General features: G+C 37.8%; 1 protein-coding gene across 1 annotated transcript; it reads right to left on the reverse strand.

The window, feature by feature from the left end:
- Positions 1-280: 280 nt before the first annotated feature.
- Positions 281-20,302, reverse strand: BOLL (boule homolog, RNA binding protein). Its single transcript, XM_054278343.1, has 12 exons — positions 20,285-20,302; positions 18,090-18,233; positions 15,116-15,207; positions 12,773-12,827; positions 12,252-12,330; positions 9,588-9,754; positions 8,982-9,053; positions 8,247-8,294; positions 7,063-7,188; positions 5,520-5,594; positions 2,184-2,250; positions 281-327 (listed from the first exon to the last, which is right to left on the reverse strand). Exons 1-11 carry the CDS (start codon positions 20,300-20,302, stop codon positions 2,233-2,235), a joined length of 894 nt encoding a protein of 297 aa, XP_054134318.1. The 3' UTR covers positions 281-327; positions 2,184-2,232.
- Between the last annotated feature and the right edge of the window lie 319 nt (positions 20,303-20,621).

A 20,621-nucleotide genomic window follows, 5' to 3' on the forward strand; every position in this document is an offset into this window, starting at 1 on the left:
AAATTATTATTTCATGTGGTTTTACCTGACCAAACTACAAAATTTCAAGTATTACTTGACAGAAGGTAGCGGTATTTTAACTGGGGAACCTGCAAGGAAATGTCAGAAGCTAGGAAGAACATACCCTCTCTGTGATTAAGTATTTTAGCAAAATACAGAGCTAAAAACCCCAGTGTTTTACAGCATCTGTAGAAGGTGGTGTAAAGTTTTATCTTCCATTCTGTAATCTTTTCCAGGAGGAAACTGATGACTTCATGCATACTGAGGTTTCAGACTCACAGACGAATGATGCAGAACATTTCTTCTCACAGAATGCGACCTCAATTCCTAAAGAGAGGGAAAATGCTGGGTTGTTTCTTCTGTTCCAAAGTGTGTCCCACTTACTGCATTAACAATGCTTCAATGAATAGTTACAGTCCACTATTGCATCAGCTGCACAGACTTGGTGCAAACAGGAAAAACAGATTTTTCTTATGCACCTAGGTCATAAAGCCCACAGTGGCAGGAAATACCCTCCTTTATTTGCAAGCATGGAATCTTAGCACGGGTTCAGAATGCTTTTACTAAAGGAAAATAACCCAGTTTTGTTCATTGATCATACGGTCTTACTAAAGGATGTCAAGGTATTAAAGCAATTGTATCCTCTTTCTAATTGGATGGAGAAAATTTATTTTTACAGAGCATTCTGTGAAAACCTATGTAACCAATTCAGTTTTTTTTTCCTTCAGCATTCTCTGTAATGTAGATTAGAGCAATGCTTTACTATGGGTTCTTACAATAACGTTGACATCAAGTTTTTAGTACCTTACCCATAAAATCTGAGCTAATAAACTGAAAGCTGCTTTATTTGTAAACTGAGAGGCAATGGACTGTGCTTACATAATTTGTCAGTGGATGCCACTAGCTGCTGACAAAAAGATGGCAAGATGCAGAAAACACAGCTACCATTTTAGGTACTGGCACAAACAGATTTTAGAATACTTGTACTATTCTGTTTCCTCTTCCAAAGATCAAATTCTCTTACAATCCCCCTATCTCAGCTGCTCCAAATCCCAAAGGTGCACTGCCCATCTCTTTTACTCTTTACTTAACTATGTCATATGACAGACTCAGACTGTCCTTTTTTTATAACTTTATTTCTTATGCCAGGCCTTTTCATCACTAACTTTTTTGTTTATTAAATTTAACTCTTTACTCTCCCTTCTGGCTCTGATAGTTTCCTAATACAACCAGCTGCAGCTCATACACCTCTATCAGGATATCCAAACCACTGTAAATCTCAAGGTATCAGTCTCTTTTCATCAGCTACTAACTCCCCATCACATTGTGCATTGCTTTTCAAAACTTCCAAGGTTCCATGCTCTTCAGTTTTCATATCTACTTTACAGGATTTCAACCCCAATGTGTTTCTCTTTTTCTTTAGTTTAACTCCTGTTAGTATAGGTAGGACACAAACACATTCTCTTTGTTTACTGAGAAAATTATGCTCAGTTTTACACTGGTAGGCATCTAATATTTGTTTAAAAGCTGCTAATATTTGTTTAAAAGCTGCTAATATTTGCTTAAAAGCCACAGCTGGGGGTAAATCATGCAGGCACATCTTAACATACAGCAAGGCCCTGCTACAAATCAGTGAGCTGTTTAAAGGCTATCAAGTAAGAAAATTACTCCAATTTTAAGATGTGCAAAACATATATTCTTCCCTAGGCCTCCTTTCATCAAAATTCTAATTTTTAAAAAAGTGTAAGCAACTTAGAGGCACCATTTTCACAGTAAAAGCATGCTTCAGCACCTGCCAGAGTACAGCCCTATAAACACAAGCTACTGTAAATTGCACAAAATAGGGAGAAGAAAAACAGAAGTTGTCAAAAGAGAATTAAAACTGTTGTCAGAAACAAAAGAATCATACATTGGTAGTACAGAAAAATTCATTCTTTCTGAAGGAAAACAATCCAAACTCATATAAAATTCAGGCAGTTTAACTAAAATGATGAGTTTACACATACATTACCATCCCAGGAATGAATGACACTGATTATATAGAGTTTGGTTTCTGAAGAGAATTATTAGCAAGTGTCAAACTGAAGGAAGCAGGCAAGTGATGCTGCAGACTGTGCTAGATCTGAGTACATTTTATTATTCACTAAATCATAAATAGCAAGCATTGCAATGAAACAACTGACCCCAAATGCCACAACTGGCAGCTGCTAGCTCCTATGGTGATGATGGATCTCAGCCACACAGGAAGGACTGGACACAAAAAAAAAAAAAAGAAAAATTAATCAGTAAAGATAAACTAGAGTGGCCCAAATGTTTTAATAGTGGATTCTTCATAGGGTCATCATGCAAAGAAAAAGCAAAAGAAAAAAACCCACTGAACTAAGAGCAAACAAACAGAAAAGGAGAAGTTTGTAAAGAGGGCACAGAATGAAACAATGTGAGAAAAAGCATGCACTTCCTGTACCTTTCCATGTTAATATCCAATTAGCAAGTGGAGTGTAAAAGAGCCATTTTAGAGGCAACAGACCTAGCTGCAGCTAGTGACAAGTCTCTTGGCAATCATATGACTAGAAGTTTAGATTCACATTTCTTAGACTAACATATCTATAAACAAAAGGCTTATCCTCTTTCAATTTCACTTACCTACACAGAAAACATGCAAATATTTTTTTGTTGCTTCACATGGAACATCAGACAATAGCATGCAGTACAAGTATACAATAACTAAACTTTCCCCCAAATGATTACACCAGAACTGTTATAATAGACACAATTTACATCAATCTACCTGCATGTGTATCTATACAAATATTTACAAAGACACGTACATTTATACAGCTTATACACACTGAACACAAATATTCCCCTATTACTCTTACCTGCAGAGAAAAAGTGTGCTATGTTCAGTTAAATTTACAGAACACTCACCATGCACAGGCCATCATGCACCACTGTGATCTGAATGCAAGCAGCCATGAACTATAGCACAAAGGACACTTTATTGTCTGGTACTGTTGATGCCACCCAAAAACTCTGCTTGACACAAGCTACAGGAAAAGCAGTAACTGCAACAGACTAGAACCATGCCTATGCCCCAAAAGGGACACTGCAGCTCAAAAGGGTAGATAAAAAGAAAAGCTAAAAGCATGAAATAAAACAAATCCTACCCACTCACCCAATCCATATGCCAGAACCTTTTACACTTTGCTCACTCTGTAGACTGTAATTGTGTGCTTTGTAGACTGCAACTGTGTGCTCACCTCAAGGGTCTCCCTCATATACACACAGAATATAGAACTAACATTTGCCAGGCCAGTGCCTCAGAACTTCAGATAAACACTTAACAAAACCAAAACTTAATTCACAGGTATTTGTCCTGGGCCTGAAATCAAACATCACAAATTTCAATCCTCACTAAAGTTCCACTGTTACTATAGCCCAGGTAACTTTTGCTACCAGACACTATTTAGTATATACTCTATGGAAGCATCCAAACATTCCTATATCATCATCTAATAGGGAGATCATCTGAAACCTCCAGTAGAGATGAGAATCTTCTCACTTCCTAAAAAAAGCATCATCTGGCAGCCTTTGAGAATGAATGTTAGCATTATCCATTTGTACATTTGTGAATATCTGAAGTCATATGCTCATCAACAGAATATGCTGTTAATTGCCAAAAGAATTAAGCTTAAAGTAAATATATTCAATGTCATTAGCAAACACACAAACACAGGGAGGGGATTAGCATTTTTGATTCAAACTATCTTAAATACCAAAATTGGATCTCAAAATAATTTATAGTTGGAAGTTGGAATATGTTTTCTAATTTTCATTTAGCACTATTAAAACCTTTGTACTAAAACCAGCATTTTGTTGATGTAACTCAATAGTTACTACTATTTGTACTGATGGTAGAACAGAGAGAATGATGTGCTGTGAGCTGCATTTGAAAGATATAACAAGTCTACAGCTGTCAAAAATCTCTGGATAGCAGCTGTAGCATCCCACTGTCACCACTTGCCTTACAGCTCCCAGGACAAAGCCCAGGAATTGCACTGGGAATACACAGTGCAATAGAGGCAATTAGCAGATTACCTCCAAGGTACAGCCTTTACTTCAGGCATTACTCCCGCCACCACTTGGCAGTTTTCCAGCAGCAGATATATTTGTTGGGCTATTTTAAGCAGAGTACAGCCACCAGGCAGTTGCCTTCTGCAGCTGGGGAGCAGGTGGCAATACCACAGGCACTTGCCTAACACACAGCAGTGTGCTGCCAACATTTGCCTTTTTCAATCATTGATGAGAGCTCAGCCACAGACACACAATACAAACTGATCATATTCAGTACCTGGGAAACATATTCAAACTCCAAGTGGTATGTGAAAAGGTAGTATGAAAATTTTAAAGGAAAATTTATATTTTAGAACTACTAATTACTAGTAAATGAAACTAACTAACTAAATAAAATTTAAAACAAAGAGTATTCAGCATCTACCTGCAATGAATAAAATTGTCAGAATTCAGTAAGTCTTTGGAAGGGTTTAACTATCTGTGAATCTACTTGAGACCTGAACAGAGCAGAGTTTTAATTCTAGGTAACAAGACTGCTGAGAAAACAGGAGAGAACGAGCAAGAAATAGAGAGCACTTTATTCCAAGACAACACTTGGGTGACAGCCCCCTCTGCTGGAAATACCCAGTACATATTGTTATACAATGGTCTGGAAAAATGCTAAAACTAAAATAAGTTTAAAACGTGTGGAAAAGAGAGCTTATAACATGACTTTTATTCACTCATGTAAGCACCTGAGTAAGCCCCTTTCACAGAAGAGTAAGTGCTGTAATATCAAGTTTAATTACTGACAACTTTAGATCTCTGACATCAGTCAAATCAGTTTTGACATTATTTCACATTTGGCATCAACAGTCCTATTAATTTAGGCAACAGGACCTTAAATTGGAAACAAAAAAAAAAAAATCCAACTTGCAATAGGTGACATGGAATAATATTCAAAGGGCCTTTCTAAATCAGAACTGCACAAGAAAACCAGAGGTGACTGACTGGGACACTTCATTTTCTGTGTTTCAAAATCTCAACTCTTCACAACATGAGGTGCTTTTCTAAGGCTGAAGTAACGAATTAGAGGTGAAGACCCAGAGAAAGAAACAAGGATTTGTAACCATCACCTTAATGAGCTGAATAAGGTCCACTATTTTCTCTCAAAATGTTTCTTATTTGCAGTTTACTTTGTAGCTCAGTCTTAAAATAACTAGTCATGTTTTCACTTCTTAGTTTCCCCAATTAGTTCCAAAATAAGTAACATGTTTGTCCCTCTGTAACAAAACTTCAGTTGAAGAAAAATCTCAGTTTGTTTCCAATATTTCCCATTTCCTTATGTACCAATTAATTAATAAAAGATTTTTCAAGCATTCCCCTCTTGTCTTACTGCCATTGCTTCAAGAAAGAAGACAGCAATACTGCTGTGCTTGCTGTAACTATATTGGTTTGATACTCACAGCTGCAGGCATGGCTATGTGACTCTGGACATAGGGCTGGTGATGTAGGGTTTGAACTCCATGATCAGAATACAGCTGATATAAAAGAACACAAAAAATTAGCACAAAAGCTTCTTTCACGATGTTAAGTTTTTTAAGCCTTTCATAGGAATTAAGAATCCTTAAAACTTCAAAATGTGGGCTGTGCTTATCTGAACTAGTGACTTTTTTAAAAACACAATTTCAATATTTAAATCTATGTTTTCCCCACAGATTAGCAAAATTTAGTGAACTTATTTTATCTTAAATCAGTGTCATAAATCACTTTCCTTGACAGAAGTAGCAGCTTCTCTATTACAAATTCCACTCAGCTCTAATGGGAACAGTGTTTAAATGTGTACACTAGCACATTGAAAATGTGATTCCCAGCAGTATCATACCTATAAAATATTTACATACAAGTAATACAGACTATTCTTGGAATTTTATACCATTCTTCTGAAATTTGACACAGTTTCCTTTAACATGAATGAATTGTCTACCTGTAAACCAAGGGCACATTATATCCAAATATTCCTTAAATAATTTCAACTGTTTTCTCAGTGCTCATGAATTTCAGACCTTTGTACACCTTTGTAACAAAATCATGAAATAGTAAAGGTAAAATAGTACTGCTAATAGTATTATGATTATAAAATATATACCAAGATTTATGCACCTTCAGAAAGGAAGAAAAACCCCCATAACCCAAGCCTTGTATTATTCAGTATGTTCATAGGGAAATTAAATTACTTCACTGAATTTTGCACTTCAGATGTCTGAAATACCAGTTTTGGAATTTCTCTTGTAGGAATAAAATACCCATTTACTTTTGGAACCATACTTGAATACTAGCATTAATAATTAGATGTCCTAATTTAACATCTATTTTGGCCTCCCTGTTCATGAGGAATGAATATTTGAGAAGTACCAATTAACACCAAAGTGAAAATGTGTGTAATTCAGTTTTTCCTGTAGCCATCTACTACAATTTCTAATATCCCATCATGAATAGATTGATTGAATGATTAAGTATTTTTTGCTTAGTTTTTTGATTCGATATCAGTAACATTTCTAATGCTTAAGAAATTTTTACAGTACAATAAAGCACTCTTAATTAATTCAGATCACCAGAATATTTAGAAAAAGCTTCTGCTCACAGAAGAATTACTTTAGAAATTTAGAAACCACTATTGTGGTTCAGGGATATTCAACCCAACATTCCAAAGAATAAACTGTCATTTTATTTAAACATTACTTGCAAACAAAACCAATTGACAAGTCCTTATATTGCTGTCTGCAATACATTTGTGACTCTCTAAAATATTTCAGAATCAAAACATTCTCCTACACAGGAAGACATGTTCTAACTTGAGGACACCTGAAATGATTTAATATCAACATAAGCACCAGAACAGTTGACCTCACTGCTCTAACCGCCAATGCTTAAAATAAAATATTGTATTTTTCAATCACAAATAAGCACTTCAATTTTCAGTATACTTTTTTACATTTTTTGTAATACCTCAGGAACTGCAGCTTCCATTAGGAGAGGTGGAGATATACATCCACCTTCCTGGTTAATTCCTATTGGCTGATAAAAGACTTCAGATGGTTGCAGGTACAGGAGTGGAGGTGAAGAGGTAGGAGACTGAAATAAAACACATTATTCTAATAAATGTTCTAATTTAAGCAAGACAAAGAGAAGAGCTTATTTTACAGTCCTCTTTGCTACATATAAACAGAAGATAAAGCTTTAAAATAGTGTGAAATTAATCCTTGATTACTTAAAGAAACTAAGCAAGAGGGAAGTAGACAAAGGTCAGGTAGTACAAGAAAAAAAGTCCTTGAATTTTACATGATTTTCAGATTTTATTCACATTTTGGAGAGCATTGCAAAATCCTAAAACTAGTAAAATTAATTTAATCTCAAAATCACAGAAACATACTAGAGTTAAATTTTCCCTTGAACATGGTAACATTAGCAAAACAAGCTTTTTGTTTTAAAATAATTTGAGAATCTCTGTAATTCAGCACCCTGATTTCAAAGCAATGGATTAATGAATTAGAGTGGAACAGACCATAACTGGACAAGGTGGCTGCTATTAAAGTAACGAGGCTGCATTGCAACAGCTCAAGCTTAAGGGACTTTGTCCTCCCTACAGGTTCAAACTCTTCAAGTTTCTCAAGTGTCTAGATTTCCATATTAAGCTGCTCTTTTACAAAACAGATAAACTCTCCCCACAAAATGACTAAGTTAACAATAACTTCTTCCTACTTCAAGGGCCTGGCTCTGATTTTACCCAATGTGTGTCCAAGCGCTCCTGCTAAATCTACCCCTATGAAATGTCACAGTTATCAGTTAACTGGTTAGTTAATATCTATTTCTTTAAACAGGTGAAATTTGGTAGTTTTTACCTGCTTCTAAAGAATTGGTTAGGTAATTTGATACAAATATTTTGCTAAATGGAAGGAGAGGGGGAGGATGCTTGCTCTACATCAGATTTATATTTAATGTTTCAACAGATGTTATTTTATGCCTTCCATTGCAACAGTAAACGTTGTAAATACATTGCTAAAATATAGCAATTAATACTAAGTTCAACCAAGTTGTGAATAGTGGGAAATCTCACTCTTAGATAAGCTCAGCATACCTTCTAACTAGGTGAAAAGTCATGGTAAAATGCTGTAACTATGAACTGTATTTACCTGTGGAACAGACCACTGCCACTGACTTGAAAGACACTGTGTTGGTGCCTAAAATTGAACAAGAAGTTGTCACTAACGTGGTGAAGAACAAATACACATAAAATACTACTATTCTCAAATCTGTAATTAATTCTTAACTAAAAAGCAGAAATATGATTTTCATTAAGCCCCAAATTACTCAGGAACATGGTTTTATCTATTTCCACTCAGACTCCAACTTGACCATTTAATAAACTTCAAAAACTTAAGTCATGCTCTCAACAGAGGTGCTCAGAGCACATGAATCAATGGACCCAAGCTAGACCACTAAAAAATGTGGCTTTAAGGAAAAGGTCTTTATGATGAGAAGAGTCAAGTATAGGAAGAGGCTCTCCAGAAACATTGTGGGCAATCTTCATCACTGGAGCTACTTGAAACTCAACTGGACAAGTACCCAAGAAACCTGTTCTAACCATCCCAACTCTAAGCAGAAGTTTGGCTTAGATGATAAGCCAGCTGTCCTGCAACAATCTTTTTTTGTCTTTACAAAAGAAGATGTAAATTATTAAACATCCATGTAGTTACATAGCAAAATAAACTGTATTCTACTGAAAAGTCTTCAACGAAGTTAAAATATGTTTCACATTAGTATTACGAACTATTTCCTAAGAATAAACAGACCTGGGACAGTGCTGCAAATAGGACTGCATGGCTGGAGGATTAGTGATGGTCTGAAAATCATTTTCAAACAGATACCTGATAATGGTATGTAGGAGACTGATAGACAGGTGGAGCAACCATCACAGGTGAACTGGAAACAGAGCGAGACTTCAAAAGAAAAGAAGTTACAAATCTTAATGCAGCAATTTCATAAATCGTCACTGCTATTACACACAGCTCTGGAGTACTATGGCACTGAACCACCCCCTCCCTTTTGAAAATCATTCACAAAATTTAAACCTACACTTAAACTGCTACAAATCCAGTGTTTCTAACAGCTTATGTTAGATCAAAAATTCAAAGATTCAAAAATCTCTGGCATATTCACTCACACCTTCCTAGAAAGCACTAGGCCATCACTATCTAGAGATAGCAAAACTTATTCCTGTGGCAAGGCCCAGACTTATTATGAGCTGTCCTGTTCAATAGGTCACACCAAAGGAAAAGTGCTCTGTAGAAGCAAAATAAACTGAAGTGTTATTTAAAAAAAACCAGCCAGGCAACACAAAAAGTCTAATATAAGGAAGCTATTTAAACATCTACTATGAGGCACAGCTGAAGAAAATGAAGCAGAAGAGACTTGAAAACACTGCAGCTATCCTGGTCCATAGAAAAGCATAAATATCAAAATAAATTCCTTACTGGCCATGGCTGCTGAACAGGAGAGACTTCAGATGTATGAAAATAAGCCACTCCATTATGGTAAACATATGGATATCCACTGGAAGTGGTCAAGTACATTGTACCAGCTTCTGGTGATACAGCAGTAGTGGCATACATTGTACCAGCTTGTGGGGTCACAGCAGAACCTGGAATAAATATTTAAAAACTTACTTATAAATAACTTTTTTCAGATGTATACACCATGAAAAAAGAGAAGATCACTTTTGATCTTCACAGAAAGAAAACATTCAAAGGAAAGAGCATGGAGCAGCTTGTCTAACGGCATCTCAATTCCCTCTCAAACATGATCATGAAAGCAGGTGGCCACAGGATGTCTCCAGAGCTAGATGGGAAAGACTGCAGAAGATGACATCCATACAAATAATTAAACACAACACATAATATGGGGAGATTTCTGGAGAGAAAAAAAGGGAAAATGAATTCTGTAGCTGAAGCTGAAATCACAAAATAGTAACATAGTACAGAAAAAATCAGGAAGAACACAAAATAAACAACACCACTAAGTAAGTTTTAGTTTTCCACCTTGCCTTGCAAAGGTAAAAACCACCATGAAGTGCCATTTTATGAACTGACAGAACACTGCAGAGATCACCAGAATGCTCGGTGGATGACCAAAAAGGGTCACAGAGGGATTCAAGAGCTTTTATGGAAAGTGAGTTTGACTAATTCCTAGAAAAGCCTTAAGACACCTGGATACAACACAGCTGATAGATTATCCATAGACAGACTAAGATGTTTGTCAGGATAATGTTAAGCACACCCTAGGAAAACTAAAGGCTGTTTTAGCTCCAGTCAGCAATCCAGAATAGCACTTACTGGTATCTCAGATGAGTAATTTAATGGAATCCCAAGGCCAACAATCCTGTCCACTAGCTACCAAGCATTTGCACAAGTTATTGCACAAACTTTCTGCCAGGGTTGAATAAGTCTCTGGCAAACAAGAAAATCTTCCTCATCAAATGCAGAAAATTCACTGGTGAAAAACAAAATTTGATGAAAATCAAATTTTGATGCTGGGGAAAAGCAAACCAAGTGGCTCTCCCAATTATGTTCAAAGCTCTCACCCCAAATGATCCTATGACAGAAGAGCTAAAAATAATTTTGCTTTACAGTATGAAAGACAAGCACTATATATGTGGGCTACAGAGGACAGCAGTTAATTGTCCAGCTCTCTAATTCTGTGGAATGTAATGGAACCCACAGCTCTACAGTGACATTGTAAGTCCAGGTGGTTCTGGCTTCATGAAGCCAAGATGAGCTGCAGTAGGACAAAGCATTCTGGTGACTGAGATACACTGAGCATGAGAGCACACTTACTGAAACCAGGCCCTAGGAAGTGTCTGGATGGCAATATGATCCTCTATCACAGATCTACCCTAGGCATGAGAGACAACAGGGAGTTGGTCTACAAATAAAGATCTCAAAAGAATACAGCAGCCTTCTTTGAAAAGCTTTTTAAAAATATTTTTGGTTTACCCCTGTTGCCTCATGTCTCAATTAAAACACAGAGATCTGCCCCTTTTCTATCAATTTACACATTCATTACAAGAGTCAGAGGAAGGAACTCCCACAAGTCAGGCAACACACCTGAGAAAATACCAGTCAAAGATGGAAAGTGAAATAAAGCATAGCAAGAAAATGGCATACAATCTCATGATGACTTAGCAAAGATCATACTGAATAATTTCTAGAGCAAAGAAACTATACAGTTGGAACAAGTATTCCATTTCCTCTGGGCAAATAATAACCCATACACTTACACCATGGAAAGGGGCATACTTGGGCACAAGCAGGGGAGGAGGCAAACTTCCTGTCTTCAGCAAGTGTGCCAGCACCAACAGCAGCAGTGTACACATGAACCACTTCTAACAGAGCATGATAAACTAAAGAAAGCTTCAGAATTAAATCAACATTCTTCTGTATTCTGGAGTCAGAATGAAGATGAGCAAAAGGAAGGATGGGTTTTTCCTAACTGTTCCAAAAGGTACCATAGGACAAATACTGCAGGAAAGTCCCAAAGTACACTTCATTGCCTGCTGCACTTAAAAAAGAAATCTTTTACATTTCTGACATGCAGCCCTTACTGAAGACAACTGACAGATCTCTTCTTAAAAGTTGGTGATTTATAGCCTACATTTTCAGTATCCATTCAATATCTTGGAACAAACAGCTCAGGAAAAGAGTGGGGACTATAACCACACATTCCTTATGGTTTCTACCGAAGAAAGCAAGATACAACAATCCAAACAGGTTTTACTAACATAATTAATGAATAACAATGCCACTAACCAGCAGAGCCTGCTTTATCCTGTAGAACCTGTGAGGACACACTGAATGTTTAGAAATAAGATTCTGCCAGGCAAATTGAATTTCCATTAAGTTCATTCCTAGATAGGTAACCCTCTCCAATAAAGTAAAAGAAACAACACATTCAGAGATAAAAGAACCAAGACACCATAAATCTATTTATTTCAACATTTCCACTTGCACGCATTTGCTTCCATTGCAAACCATTCTGAGCACATGCCACACACAGCATTAATGCAGGGCAAGACCAGGTACATCTTGGTTAAAAACTTATATTCATATTGATAATACCCAAATGTAAGTCAAAATACATACGAGCATTAGGGCTCCGCACTTGTTTTCTTATTGCTGGTCCAATATTCAATTTCTTATCCTTATAGTTGAGCTTTTTAGCCTAGCATTAAAGAAATAAGACATGATTATTTTCTACACAGATCTAGGTATCTGAGAAGTGAAAAATAACTCAGTAGGTTAGACACTTGAGCACGAGAGCAGTTATGTTGAAATCAGATCCTAGGATATGTGTCTGGAACCTGGTCAAATTCCTCAGGGTCTGTTTCTAATACTAACACATAGTTAGTAGATTGCAACATAAAAGGAAGTTCTGGAGACCTTACTCAAAATAGAAAAGTAGGAGAAAAGAAAAAAAAAAAACAGAGGATGATTAGAATTTCATATAAGAAAAATCTTATATTAGATCTCTTTAAACTATTTTAACTATCAGACCAAACTTGTCTTCAAATGCAACTTGGCAAAGAGAGGACCAGAGTACTCAGGCCTAGTACAAAATCAATTAATTCATTTAAGAGACAAACATAATGGGGACTGTCACTTACATCTTGTAAAATCTTCTGTGCCTCTTCTTGGGTTTCAAATGTAACAAAGCCATACCTAAACAAAGATGACAGGAGCTAAGCCTCTCAAGTGTGTATTTACAAACACAGCACACACTTACTTGATGTACACTACAAGTGGCATTACAAGGTAAATTAATGGGTAAAAAAACAACCCTAGAAGTAAAGATTGAATTAACAACTGCATTCTTAGCACCTTTTTAATTACATTCAAGTATGTGACAATATACTACCAAGAATGATCAGCTGTTCTTGTTACTCAGCCTATGCCTTAAATTCCTTCATTGCTATTAAACAAAGATTTTGATCTAAACCTTTCACTTCTTGAGGTGACCAAGGTGAGACACTTGGGATTTTTTCCAAGTTAATATTATATTGTAATTCATAGTACAGCTCCCACCTACTTCAGCAACAACTGTTCTGAATGCTCCCCACTGCCACAAACAATCCACTATTTTAAACTGAGTTCTCAAAAAAGCAGTGATGCAGTCATTATCTGTGAGTTTTCCTGTAATTCTTAACAGGATTAGCATTAAAAAGAGTTCTGTGGAGATCAAGGATGAAGCAATTCTCATACCTTGTGACATAGCATGTCTTCCACAATACCCCTTTTAACTGCTGCAATAAATCAAGCAGGCTTTCCACTCAGAACTCCTGCTTTTTCAACCCCCTCAATTCATTCCCAGAGTAATCTTGGTGGCATTGCCAGTGCAAAGTAAGTATCTGAATGTATACAACACATACATAATAAATAAATATTTATTTATCCAATAAATCTGACTTCCTAAATTTCAATTATTTTTGAAATCCGTGAAATGTGTATTTTTGTGCACATGGTTTGTTAGGGTCATGGTTCATTTCTCAGGGTCACAATACAGAAGGTACGAGCTTCTACCTCTCCTTCCAGCAGATCAGATTTTGCAATACACGGTTTTCATCCTTTGTGAGCATTTGTATGCTAATTTTAATAAAGAACTTCAATAAATCTGACTAGCTGTACTTTGTATTCTCTTAACTGTATTAACTGTATTAACTTGTATTCTCTTAACTCTTAACTGTACTTTGCATCTCTTAACTGGAAACATTTCCAAGTTCAAAGAAGACAAAGTATTCTCCTGCATGGGACTTTACCTACGCAGATTTTTCATTCTGTAGACTGTCTGGACAATAAACTAATAGATGTAATCACAAACTTTTAAGTTTTTAAAATCATTTGTCACACAGAAGCAACAAAGCCTGTGCTTGGAGTTCAACAGAAATCCTAACAGCATGGAAAGTAATTATTTTCCACCAGATCTGCTGTGAGACATATGTTGGTAACCACAACTGCATAATTATTATGGGCTATATGGACACACATTCAATTCTCAGATACTTCTTGGAATTTCCTAAAAGGGCAAGAGGCTTGGAGACAAATCTGGGTTGGTAACCACAACTGCATAATTATTATGGGCTATATGGACACACATTCAATTCTCAGATACTTCTTGGAATTTCCTAAAAGGGCAAGAGGCTTGGAGACAAATCTGGGACCAAGTCTCTGAAGCCATGCAAGAGTACTCTCTGTGCTAAGAGCTGCAGCTCAGCACATAAAACTTGCTGACACGTGTTAAGCTGACAGCATTAAACTGTCCTTACTCCTCAGGAGAGAACTTTTGAGGTGAACTCTCATGCACATTCCTTTTAGCTTCAGCCCTCTTTCCTCCCTTCTCTGGCAGTGCACTTCCCCACCTTATTGACATCGCCATCCTTTGGGTTGCAGCAATAATTCTACCATGCAATCTTAATATTTCTCTGTACTTGTTCTTTGTCATTTCTCCTACTGGTTACTTCCAGTCTCAGTCTCCACTGTAAGTAATCACAATTTAATATCAGATTTGTCCCCTATGCTGCTGTTCCAAAAATCTTCACACAAAAATCTGTTGCTGCCATGCACTCCACCACAATCAGGTGTACCTCAGCTCTTCCTCCACTTCAGGCTCCTTTCCACACTGGCTTTCAGTAATAAAAATATATTTAATAACTAGATAACCTTGCTAGGATCATCTACTTAAGTAATAGTCACTAAGAAAATCTGAAAAAAATGGAAACTATTAATTCTGCCCTAGCCACACACAGCTTCATCTTATAACATGACTAAGAGTTCTAGTTATGCAAATTGGAGACACTTACATAGAGATATTAAAGGGCAAGAACAGATTTTCACACACATGGAATAACTGAAACATCAGTGATAAAATATTGTGAACTATAAAAACCAAATTTACTATGGTCAGCTTTCTGTTATTTTCAATTCCCACAACACACTTATTCTACTATACCAACCCCTTTGATACTCCAGCTCTGTCATTTATTATCTTCACTTCTGTCACACTGCCATACTGAGCAAAAAACTTCTTCAGGTCATTTTCATTAGTCTAGTACAGTAAATCAAGAGGGGAAAAAAAAAGGAAAAGTTGGTTTGCATAGTTATTCAATTAATTAGTTCAATGTTTACCTAAAGACTATTAATGGATGTACTTTGGATGAAGTTTGCTACAAACTAATTACAACCCTGCTTATGAAGACAGAAGAAGGATAAAGTATGAGCCTCAGGGCCCACTTAACTACTGCATTAATTATTCAGCAGTAATTCTAGAAACTTCTCATTAGTAGATTTATGTAACAACTGTCCTTTTACAGTTAAGATCAATGAAGCAGGTGTACTAGATCCAAACTTTATTTTCTGCTAATTACACACTAGAGCAGTTTACAGTACAAAAAATCACTGCCATACTTTCAACTGCAATACAACAGAGCATACTGATATACACAGGTCACATAGATCCCCCTAAACCACAGTGACTTAGTGGTCAAATCCATTGAGTACACCATGATCCCTCCTTCTGAAGTGGTTTTAACATGACAGTCTGCAAATACCTACAGGCACACTATACAAACTCCCCACTGTAAGAAAGAAAATGTTATTCCAATGGACAGTGGTCCAAGTCAACTTGGAAGGAACTGCCCCCTTCCAAAGAATGCAGGGAATAAGACAACTTTCTAATGCAAAGACTCACCTGAGCTTTGTGAACACTCCTCTGCCTTCTGTGAATATTTTATTACAATGTAAGCACAGATCACATATGCTGCAGTAAGCATCACTTCTGAGTTTTAAGCCCTTAGTTAATGCTACACCTCCCACTGGGAGAAGCACAGTTACATGCACACACCACTCATCTTTACTCCTCCTTAACTTCAAGTATACCAAGTACTGTTTTACTTCTAAGTAAATGACTTTGTTTGTATACAATTTAGGGAATCCTCTCCAGCACATCAAAGGCTTATGTTCCTCATCCAAGTCTGAAATTGAGTAGTGCTCAAAGTACTACCCAAGGACATAAGGGCTTGCTACACAAACTATGAATTTGGAAAGACAAAGGTTTACATGCAGAGCACTGCATTAATGCAGAATGAGAAGGAAATGCTGTTCTAAGATGCACAGTGAAATCTGCAAGCATCTGTGCAAACACAGTATTTAGAAACTTAGTAGAAACACATTCGGGACTTGCCTTTTCCTGCTTATGGTAATACAAAGGCCCTTGTCAGATACTTTAAGGAGGGTAAAGGCTTAGGATTAGCCTTTGTCAGTAACACGTGGCCTGCACCACTAAAGGTGCATCATCAGACCAAGATGAAAATGTTCCCAACTCTAACTTCCCTTGCTGAATTGTTTCTCTAAATTTGAGAGACCAGGTGTTTCCTCTTGCAAACAGGAATCACTGCCATAGTGATAGACAAAATGGTAAAATCATAAAAGAACTTGTTAGAAAGCAAGTAAGTTTTTGTTGATTAACTGTCTCCCTCTCCCACAAAAATGAAGTCAACAGCTTTTGCATCACCCCAAGTGACTTGAATAAGACCTTTGGCTTAAAAAAAATGCCAAAAACCCCAATACTTTTTGCCATGAGATTGCCAATAGAAAGCAATTCAAGACTGACATGTAAACCCTATGAGGATTAGATCAGAAATTTAAGGCTGTGTTTGATATAAAGAGTCATACCAAATGGAAAAGCAACTAAAATGGCTAATGAGGTTTCATCCCTTCTATTTCCTCACCCCTGTGCAAAAAAATCCATCCTCTTTATGATTACAAACATGCTTAAACTGCTGTCAAAAATACAATTTCATAATAAATTTTGAAGTATCAGCAACTGAACCAAGTCAAGAGACCCTTCAAAATGAACAATAAGTATGATAATTAATAAAAATGTTGATGTTAGACAGAAAAGTATTTTAACCTTTGAAATAGCAGTGAAGACAGAAGAGAGCAAGAGAGGTCTTTTTATGGCTCCAGAAATTTGCTTACTATTGGTGCAAAAAGCTACTTGCCACTTAATGAAGTCTAATTGTACTGAAGGCCCTGTACATCTTAGAATATGAACACCTCTATTTGAATTACCCCTGCCAAATAAAATAGAAGATTCTGGAATTTCTTGCACTTGTTATGTAAAATACTCTCGGTGAATTGTCAATTCTTGTTCCTCTTCAAATGAGCCAGTACTCAGAAGGTCTCAGCCTAGGAGGATTGATGCAGAGAAAATACTCTAGGTGGGAACAAAGCAACAGCTAAGCAAGCTAAGCACCAAAAGTCAATGGCTTAATTATCTAAAGTGGGAAGAGAGAAAAAAGCTTAAGCTTATCACAAATGTTAAAAGCAACTGAACAAGGTAAGAGTGGCCCAATGTTCACTGCTATTTAAAGATTTTAGGGAACACACAAAGGCACAAGCATTCTAGGAATTAAGATCAATACTGCAAATTACCCAGAGAAGCTTACACAATTTTAAAAACAAACTCTTGCCTTTAAGAAAATTACTATGGCAAGGAACACACACACACTGTAATTGTTTGTGTGAACCAGAAGTGTTAGAGAAACAAAAGCCACGGAGGTTTGCTCCACTGGCCATATGAAACATTGTGACAGTTTATTAAATTACACTAAGTGGTATATATAAACAAAACGTTCTACATGTTTTTCTACCATCAGCTCTGCTGATAACAAAGCTATTTTTTTTGAAAAGAGAAAACTCTGAAGAAGTAGTGTGTGAAAAGCTTCTAGCAGCTAGGTGTACAGAGCCAACTTTGTAGGACTGTTAAGGAAATCAAGGCTTAAAGCTTTATTCTCTACTGTAGGTTTGGCTATTAAAGTGAAGAGGACTTACCAGCAAAACAAATACACATGATTGTGTCTCTTTTTTCCTTGTTGATTTTTATACTGTTATAAATTATAATTTAGCAGCAAAAAGAGGGAAGAATACCTTAAAATCAATTCCTCCAACAAAGACACGATTTGGAGTGACTGTTCCGAACCTTGGAGAGCCGATCAGATTGTTTAACCTCACTGGTGACACAGTGTTGGGACATGAAGGTAAAGATTCTGTTTGCATCTGATCAGTGGCCTGCTGATTGAAAGAAAACATTTTCAAAATCTTATTCATTACTTATCAGTAAATGAAACAACTCTTAACAGACAATACATACGGAATTTTTCAGAAGGCACAGCAGATGTTGAACATTAACCATGTATTTTTATTCAGAATGTGGCTCAGTGTTTAAACACAAGCTCAATCTTAATCAATTAAGTAACTTGGTGAATACACCATGGTTTGAAGGCCAATGTTAAACACTTCCAAACAAAACACCAATCTTGGTTCAACTTGCAAAGCACCCTGCTGCATAAATTTCAGGTTATGAATTCTATTATAAAACATATCTTCTCTCTTCTAGAAGCCCTTATTTTCAACCTATACAGAATGGAAATTTTAAACTCCATCTGTGCTCTCACAAACATCTACACAACTCTACTCTCTGCAACAGCCTCTGATTAATTTTCCAAGTGCTGAGCACCCATAATTACACCACAGGAAATAAATGAGCTCCACACACTGGATGAGAACAGGTCCTGAAGACCGGTATTTTAATTCAACACCCTCTCAGCCTACAAACACAACACAGTGGTCAGAACAGAAATTCCCTCTGCAGAAGAACAACCAGATTGCTCTTGCCCCAGTAAAAGAGCATAACACAATGGGATGTCATGGAAACCATTATTTAGTGAAGCCTGCCTGATGTTTTAAGTTCCAGCATGCTTACACTTGTGAACTGCAAAACAATTTAACTGTAAACTCTTTTCAAAACAAAATAATGCTGCCTTACAAAGTCAACCCTAACTGTGAAGATGATAGCTGGAAAGCAGCTATGAAGTATTGTCACTGATTTCTCCAACAGGATTATTTCACACTTTTTTAGCTACTTAAGAGTTACTCCTACTAATTCTACGTAATGGGTTAATGATATTATTGTGGATATCTTAAAGACAATAAATGCAGCTATGTTCATGCAATTTCAGTTTTAGAGAAGACACAAGTCCTTTCCGAGCATACTAAAACACACACACACCTGGGGAAGAGGAAAACCTGGGGCTGTTAACCTGATCTGTTCAAGAGAATCCAGTATGCATCTCCTACTGGGAATACTACTCTAGAGTACTAACCTGAACAAACCCCACCTCTAGGAGGCACGGAACTAACACAGTCACTACAGTCCCCAAGAGGATTTGTTTTTACAGCCAAAAACTCCTGAGAGACAAAACAGGTTACAGTCTCCATCTCTCACAGCAATTTCTAGTGTACGTCATCTGGCAACTGTGTACAGCACGAAAACTTCTGGATTCAACTATAACAATAAACAGTTGACAGCACAGCCAAAATGTATTCCTTACCTCCAAGAGCCCAAACTGCATTTTCTCTGTATACATTTTAAGAGCTGACACGTTAAAATAAGCCACAAACACAAATACCCCAACGGAAGAAATGAGGAATTAAACACACCACTTATGAACTCACAATAGTAGATACGGTAAATCCCAGTGAGTTTAAAGTATCACATGTTAAAATCTGTATTGCAATAACCACTTCTTCATCATCAGCGTGGCAATAAGAAAACAGTATTAAAAAGACCAAATATGTGCCATCAGCACATCACTTGCCTAAATATTTGTTTCTACTGTTTTGTAAACTTCCTTTTTATCAATTTCCCCAATTAATACGGATATTTACATCCATCACTATTTTTATCGATTACTTAGTGCGTCTGGCAACTGTTCGTTAGCAGAATCGCAACATTCACTTTACACTGAGCACACCCCCAGTCAGACAAGCTAACTCCACGAAGGCCTGGTGATTAAGCGCACTTCCCTCCCTAAACACCTCTGCTTTCCGCAGCCCGTGCGCTGTAAGGTCCGAGCCAGACCCCGTTGCCCCGGCACCGTGTCCCGCACACCGGGGCCGCCAGCGCCTTCTCCACAGCCTGAGGCCGCCACTGACAAAATGGCGGCCCCGCGCGGGCGGCCGCGAGCCGGGGCGCCCCAGCGGGACGGCCCCGCTGCCTGCCCGCCCGCCCTCCCGCCCTCCGGGGCGGCCGCCGGGCCCCGCGGCCCCGCCGGGCTCCTCACCGCGCCCTCGGGATCCATCGGTCCTCGCAGCCGCCTCGGCCCCCGGCACGTTCCCGGCACGCGTCGCGCTCCTCAGCTCCGCCTCGCGCCCAGCTGACGCGCGCCCGCGGGGGACGGGCCTGCAACGGGCGGGGGAGGCGCAACCTGGCGGCGGCGTGAGTGCAGCGCTCAGCACGATGGAGGGACCCTTCCCTCACACGCCTCAGCTCCCCTTCCGCGGAGAAATCTCCCCTTTCTCAAATCCCTCTCCCCGCAGCCCCCTAGTACTTTCACGGGATCGCTGCGACGGGGCGGCCGGGCGTGCTTCTGTCCCGGCACCCCCCCCGCCTCAAGGCCC

This window comes from Melozone crissalis, unplaced genomic scaffold, assembly GCF_028551555.1.
Source record: "Melozone crissalis strain CALT ecotype California unplaced genomic scaffold, PUWL_Pcris_2 ptg000023l_1, whole genome shotgun sequence".
In the NCBI taxonomy this organism is placed as follows: Eukaryota; Metazoa; Chordata; class Aves; order Passeriformes; family Passerellidae; genus Melozone; species Melozone crissalis.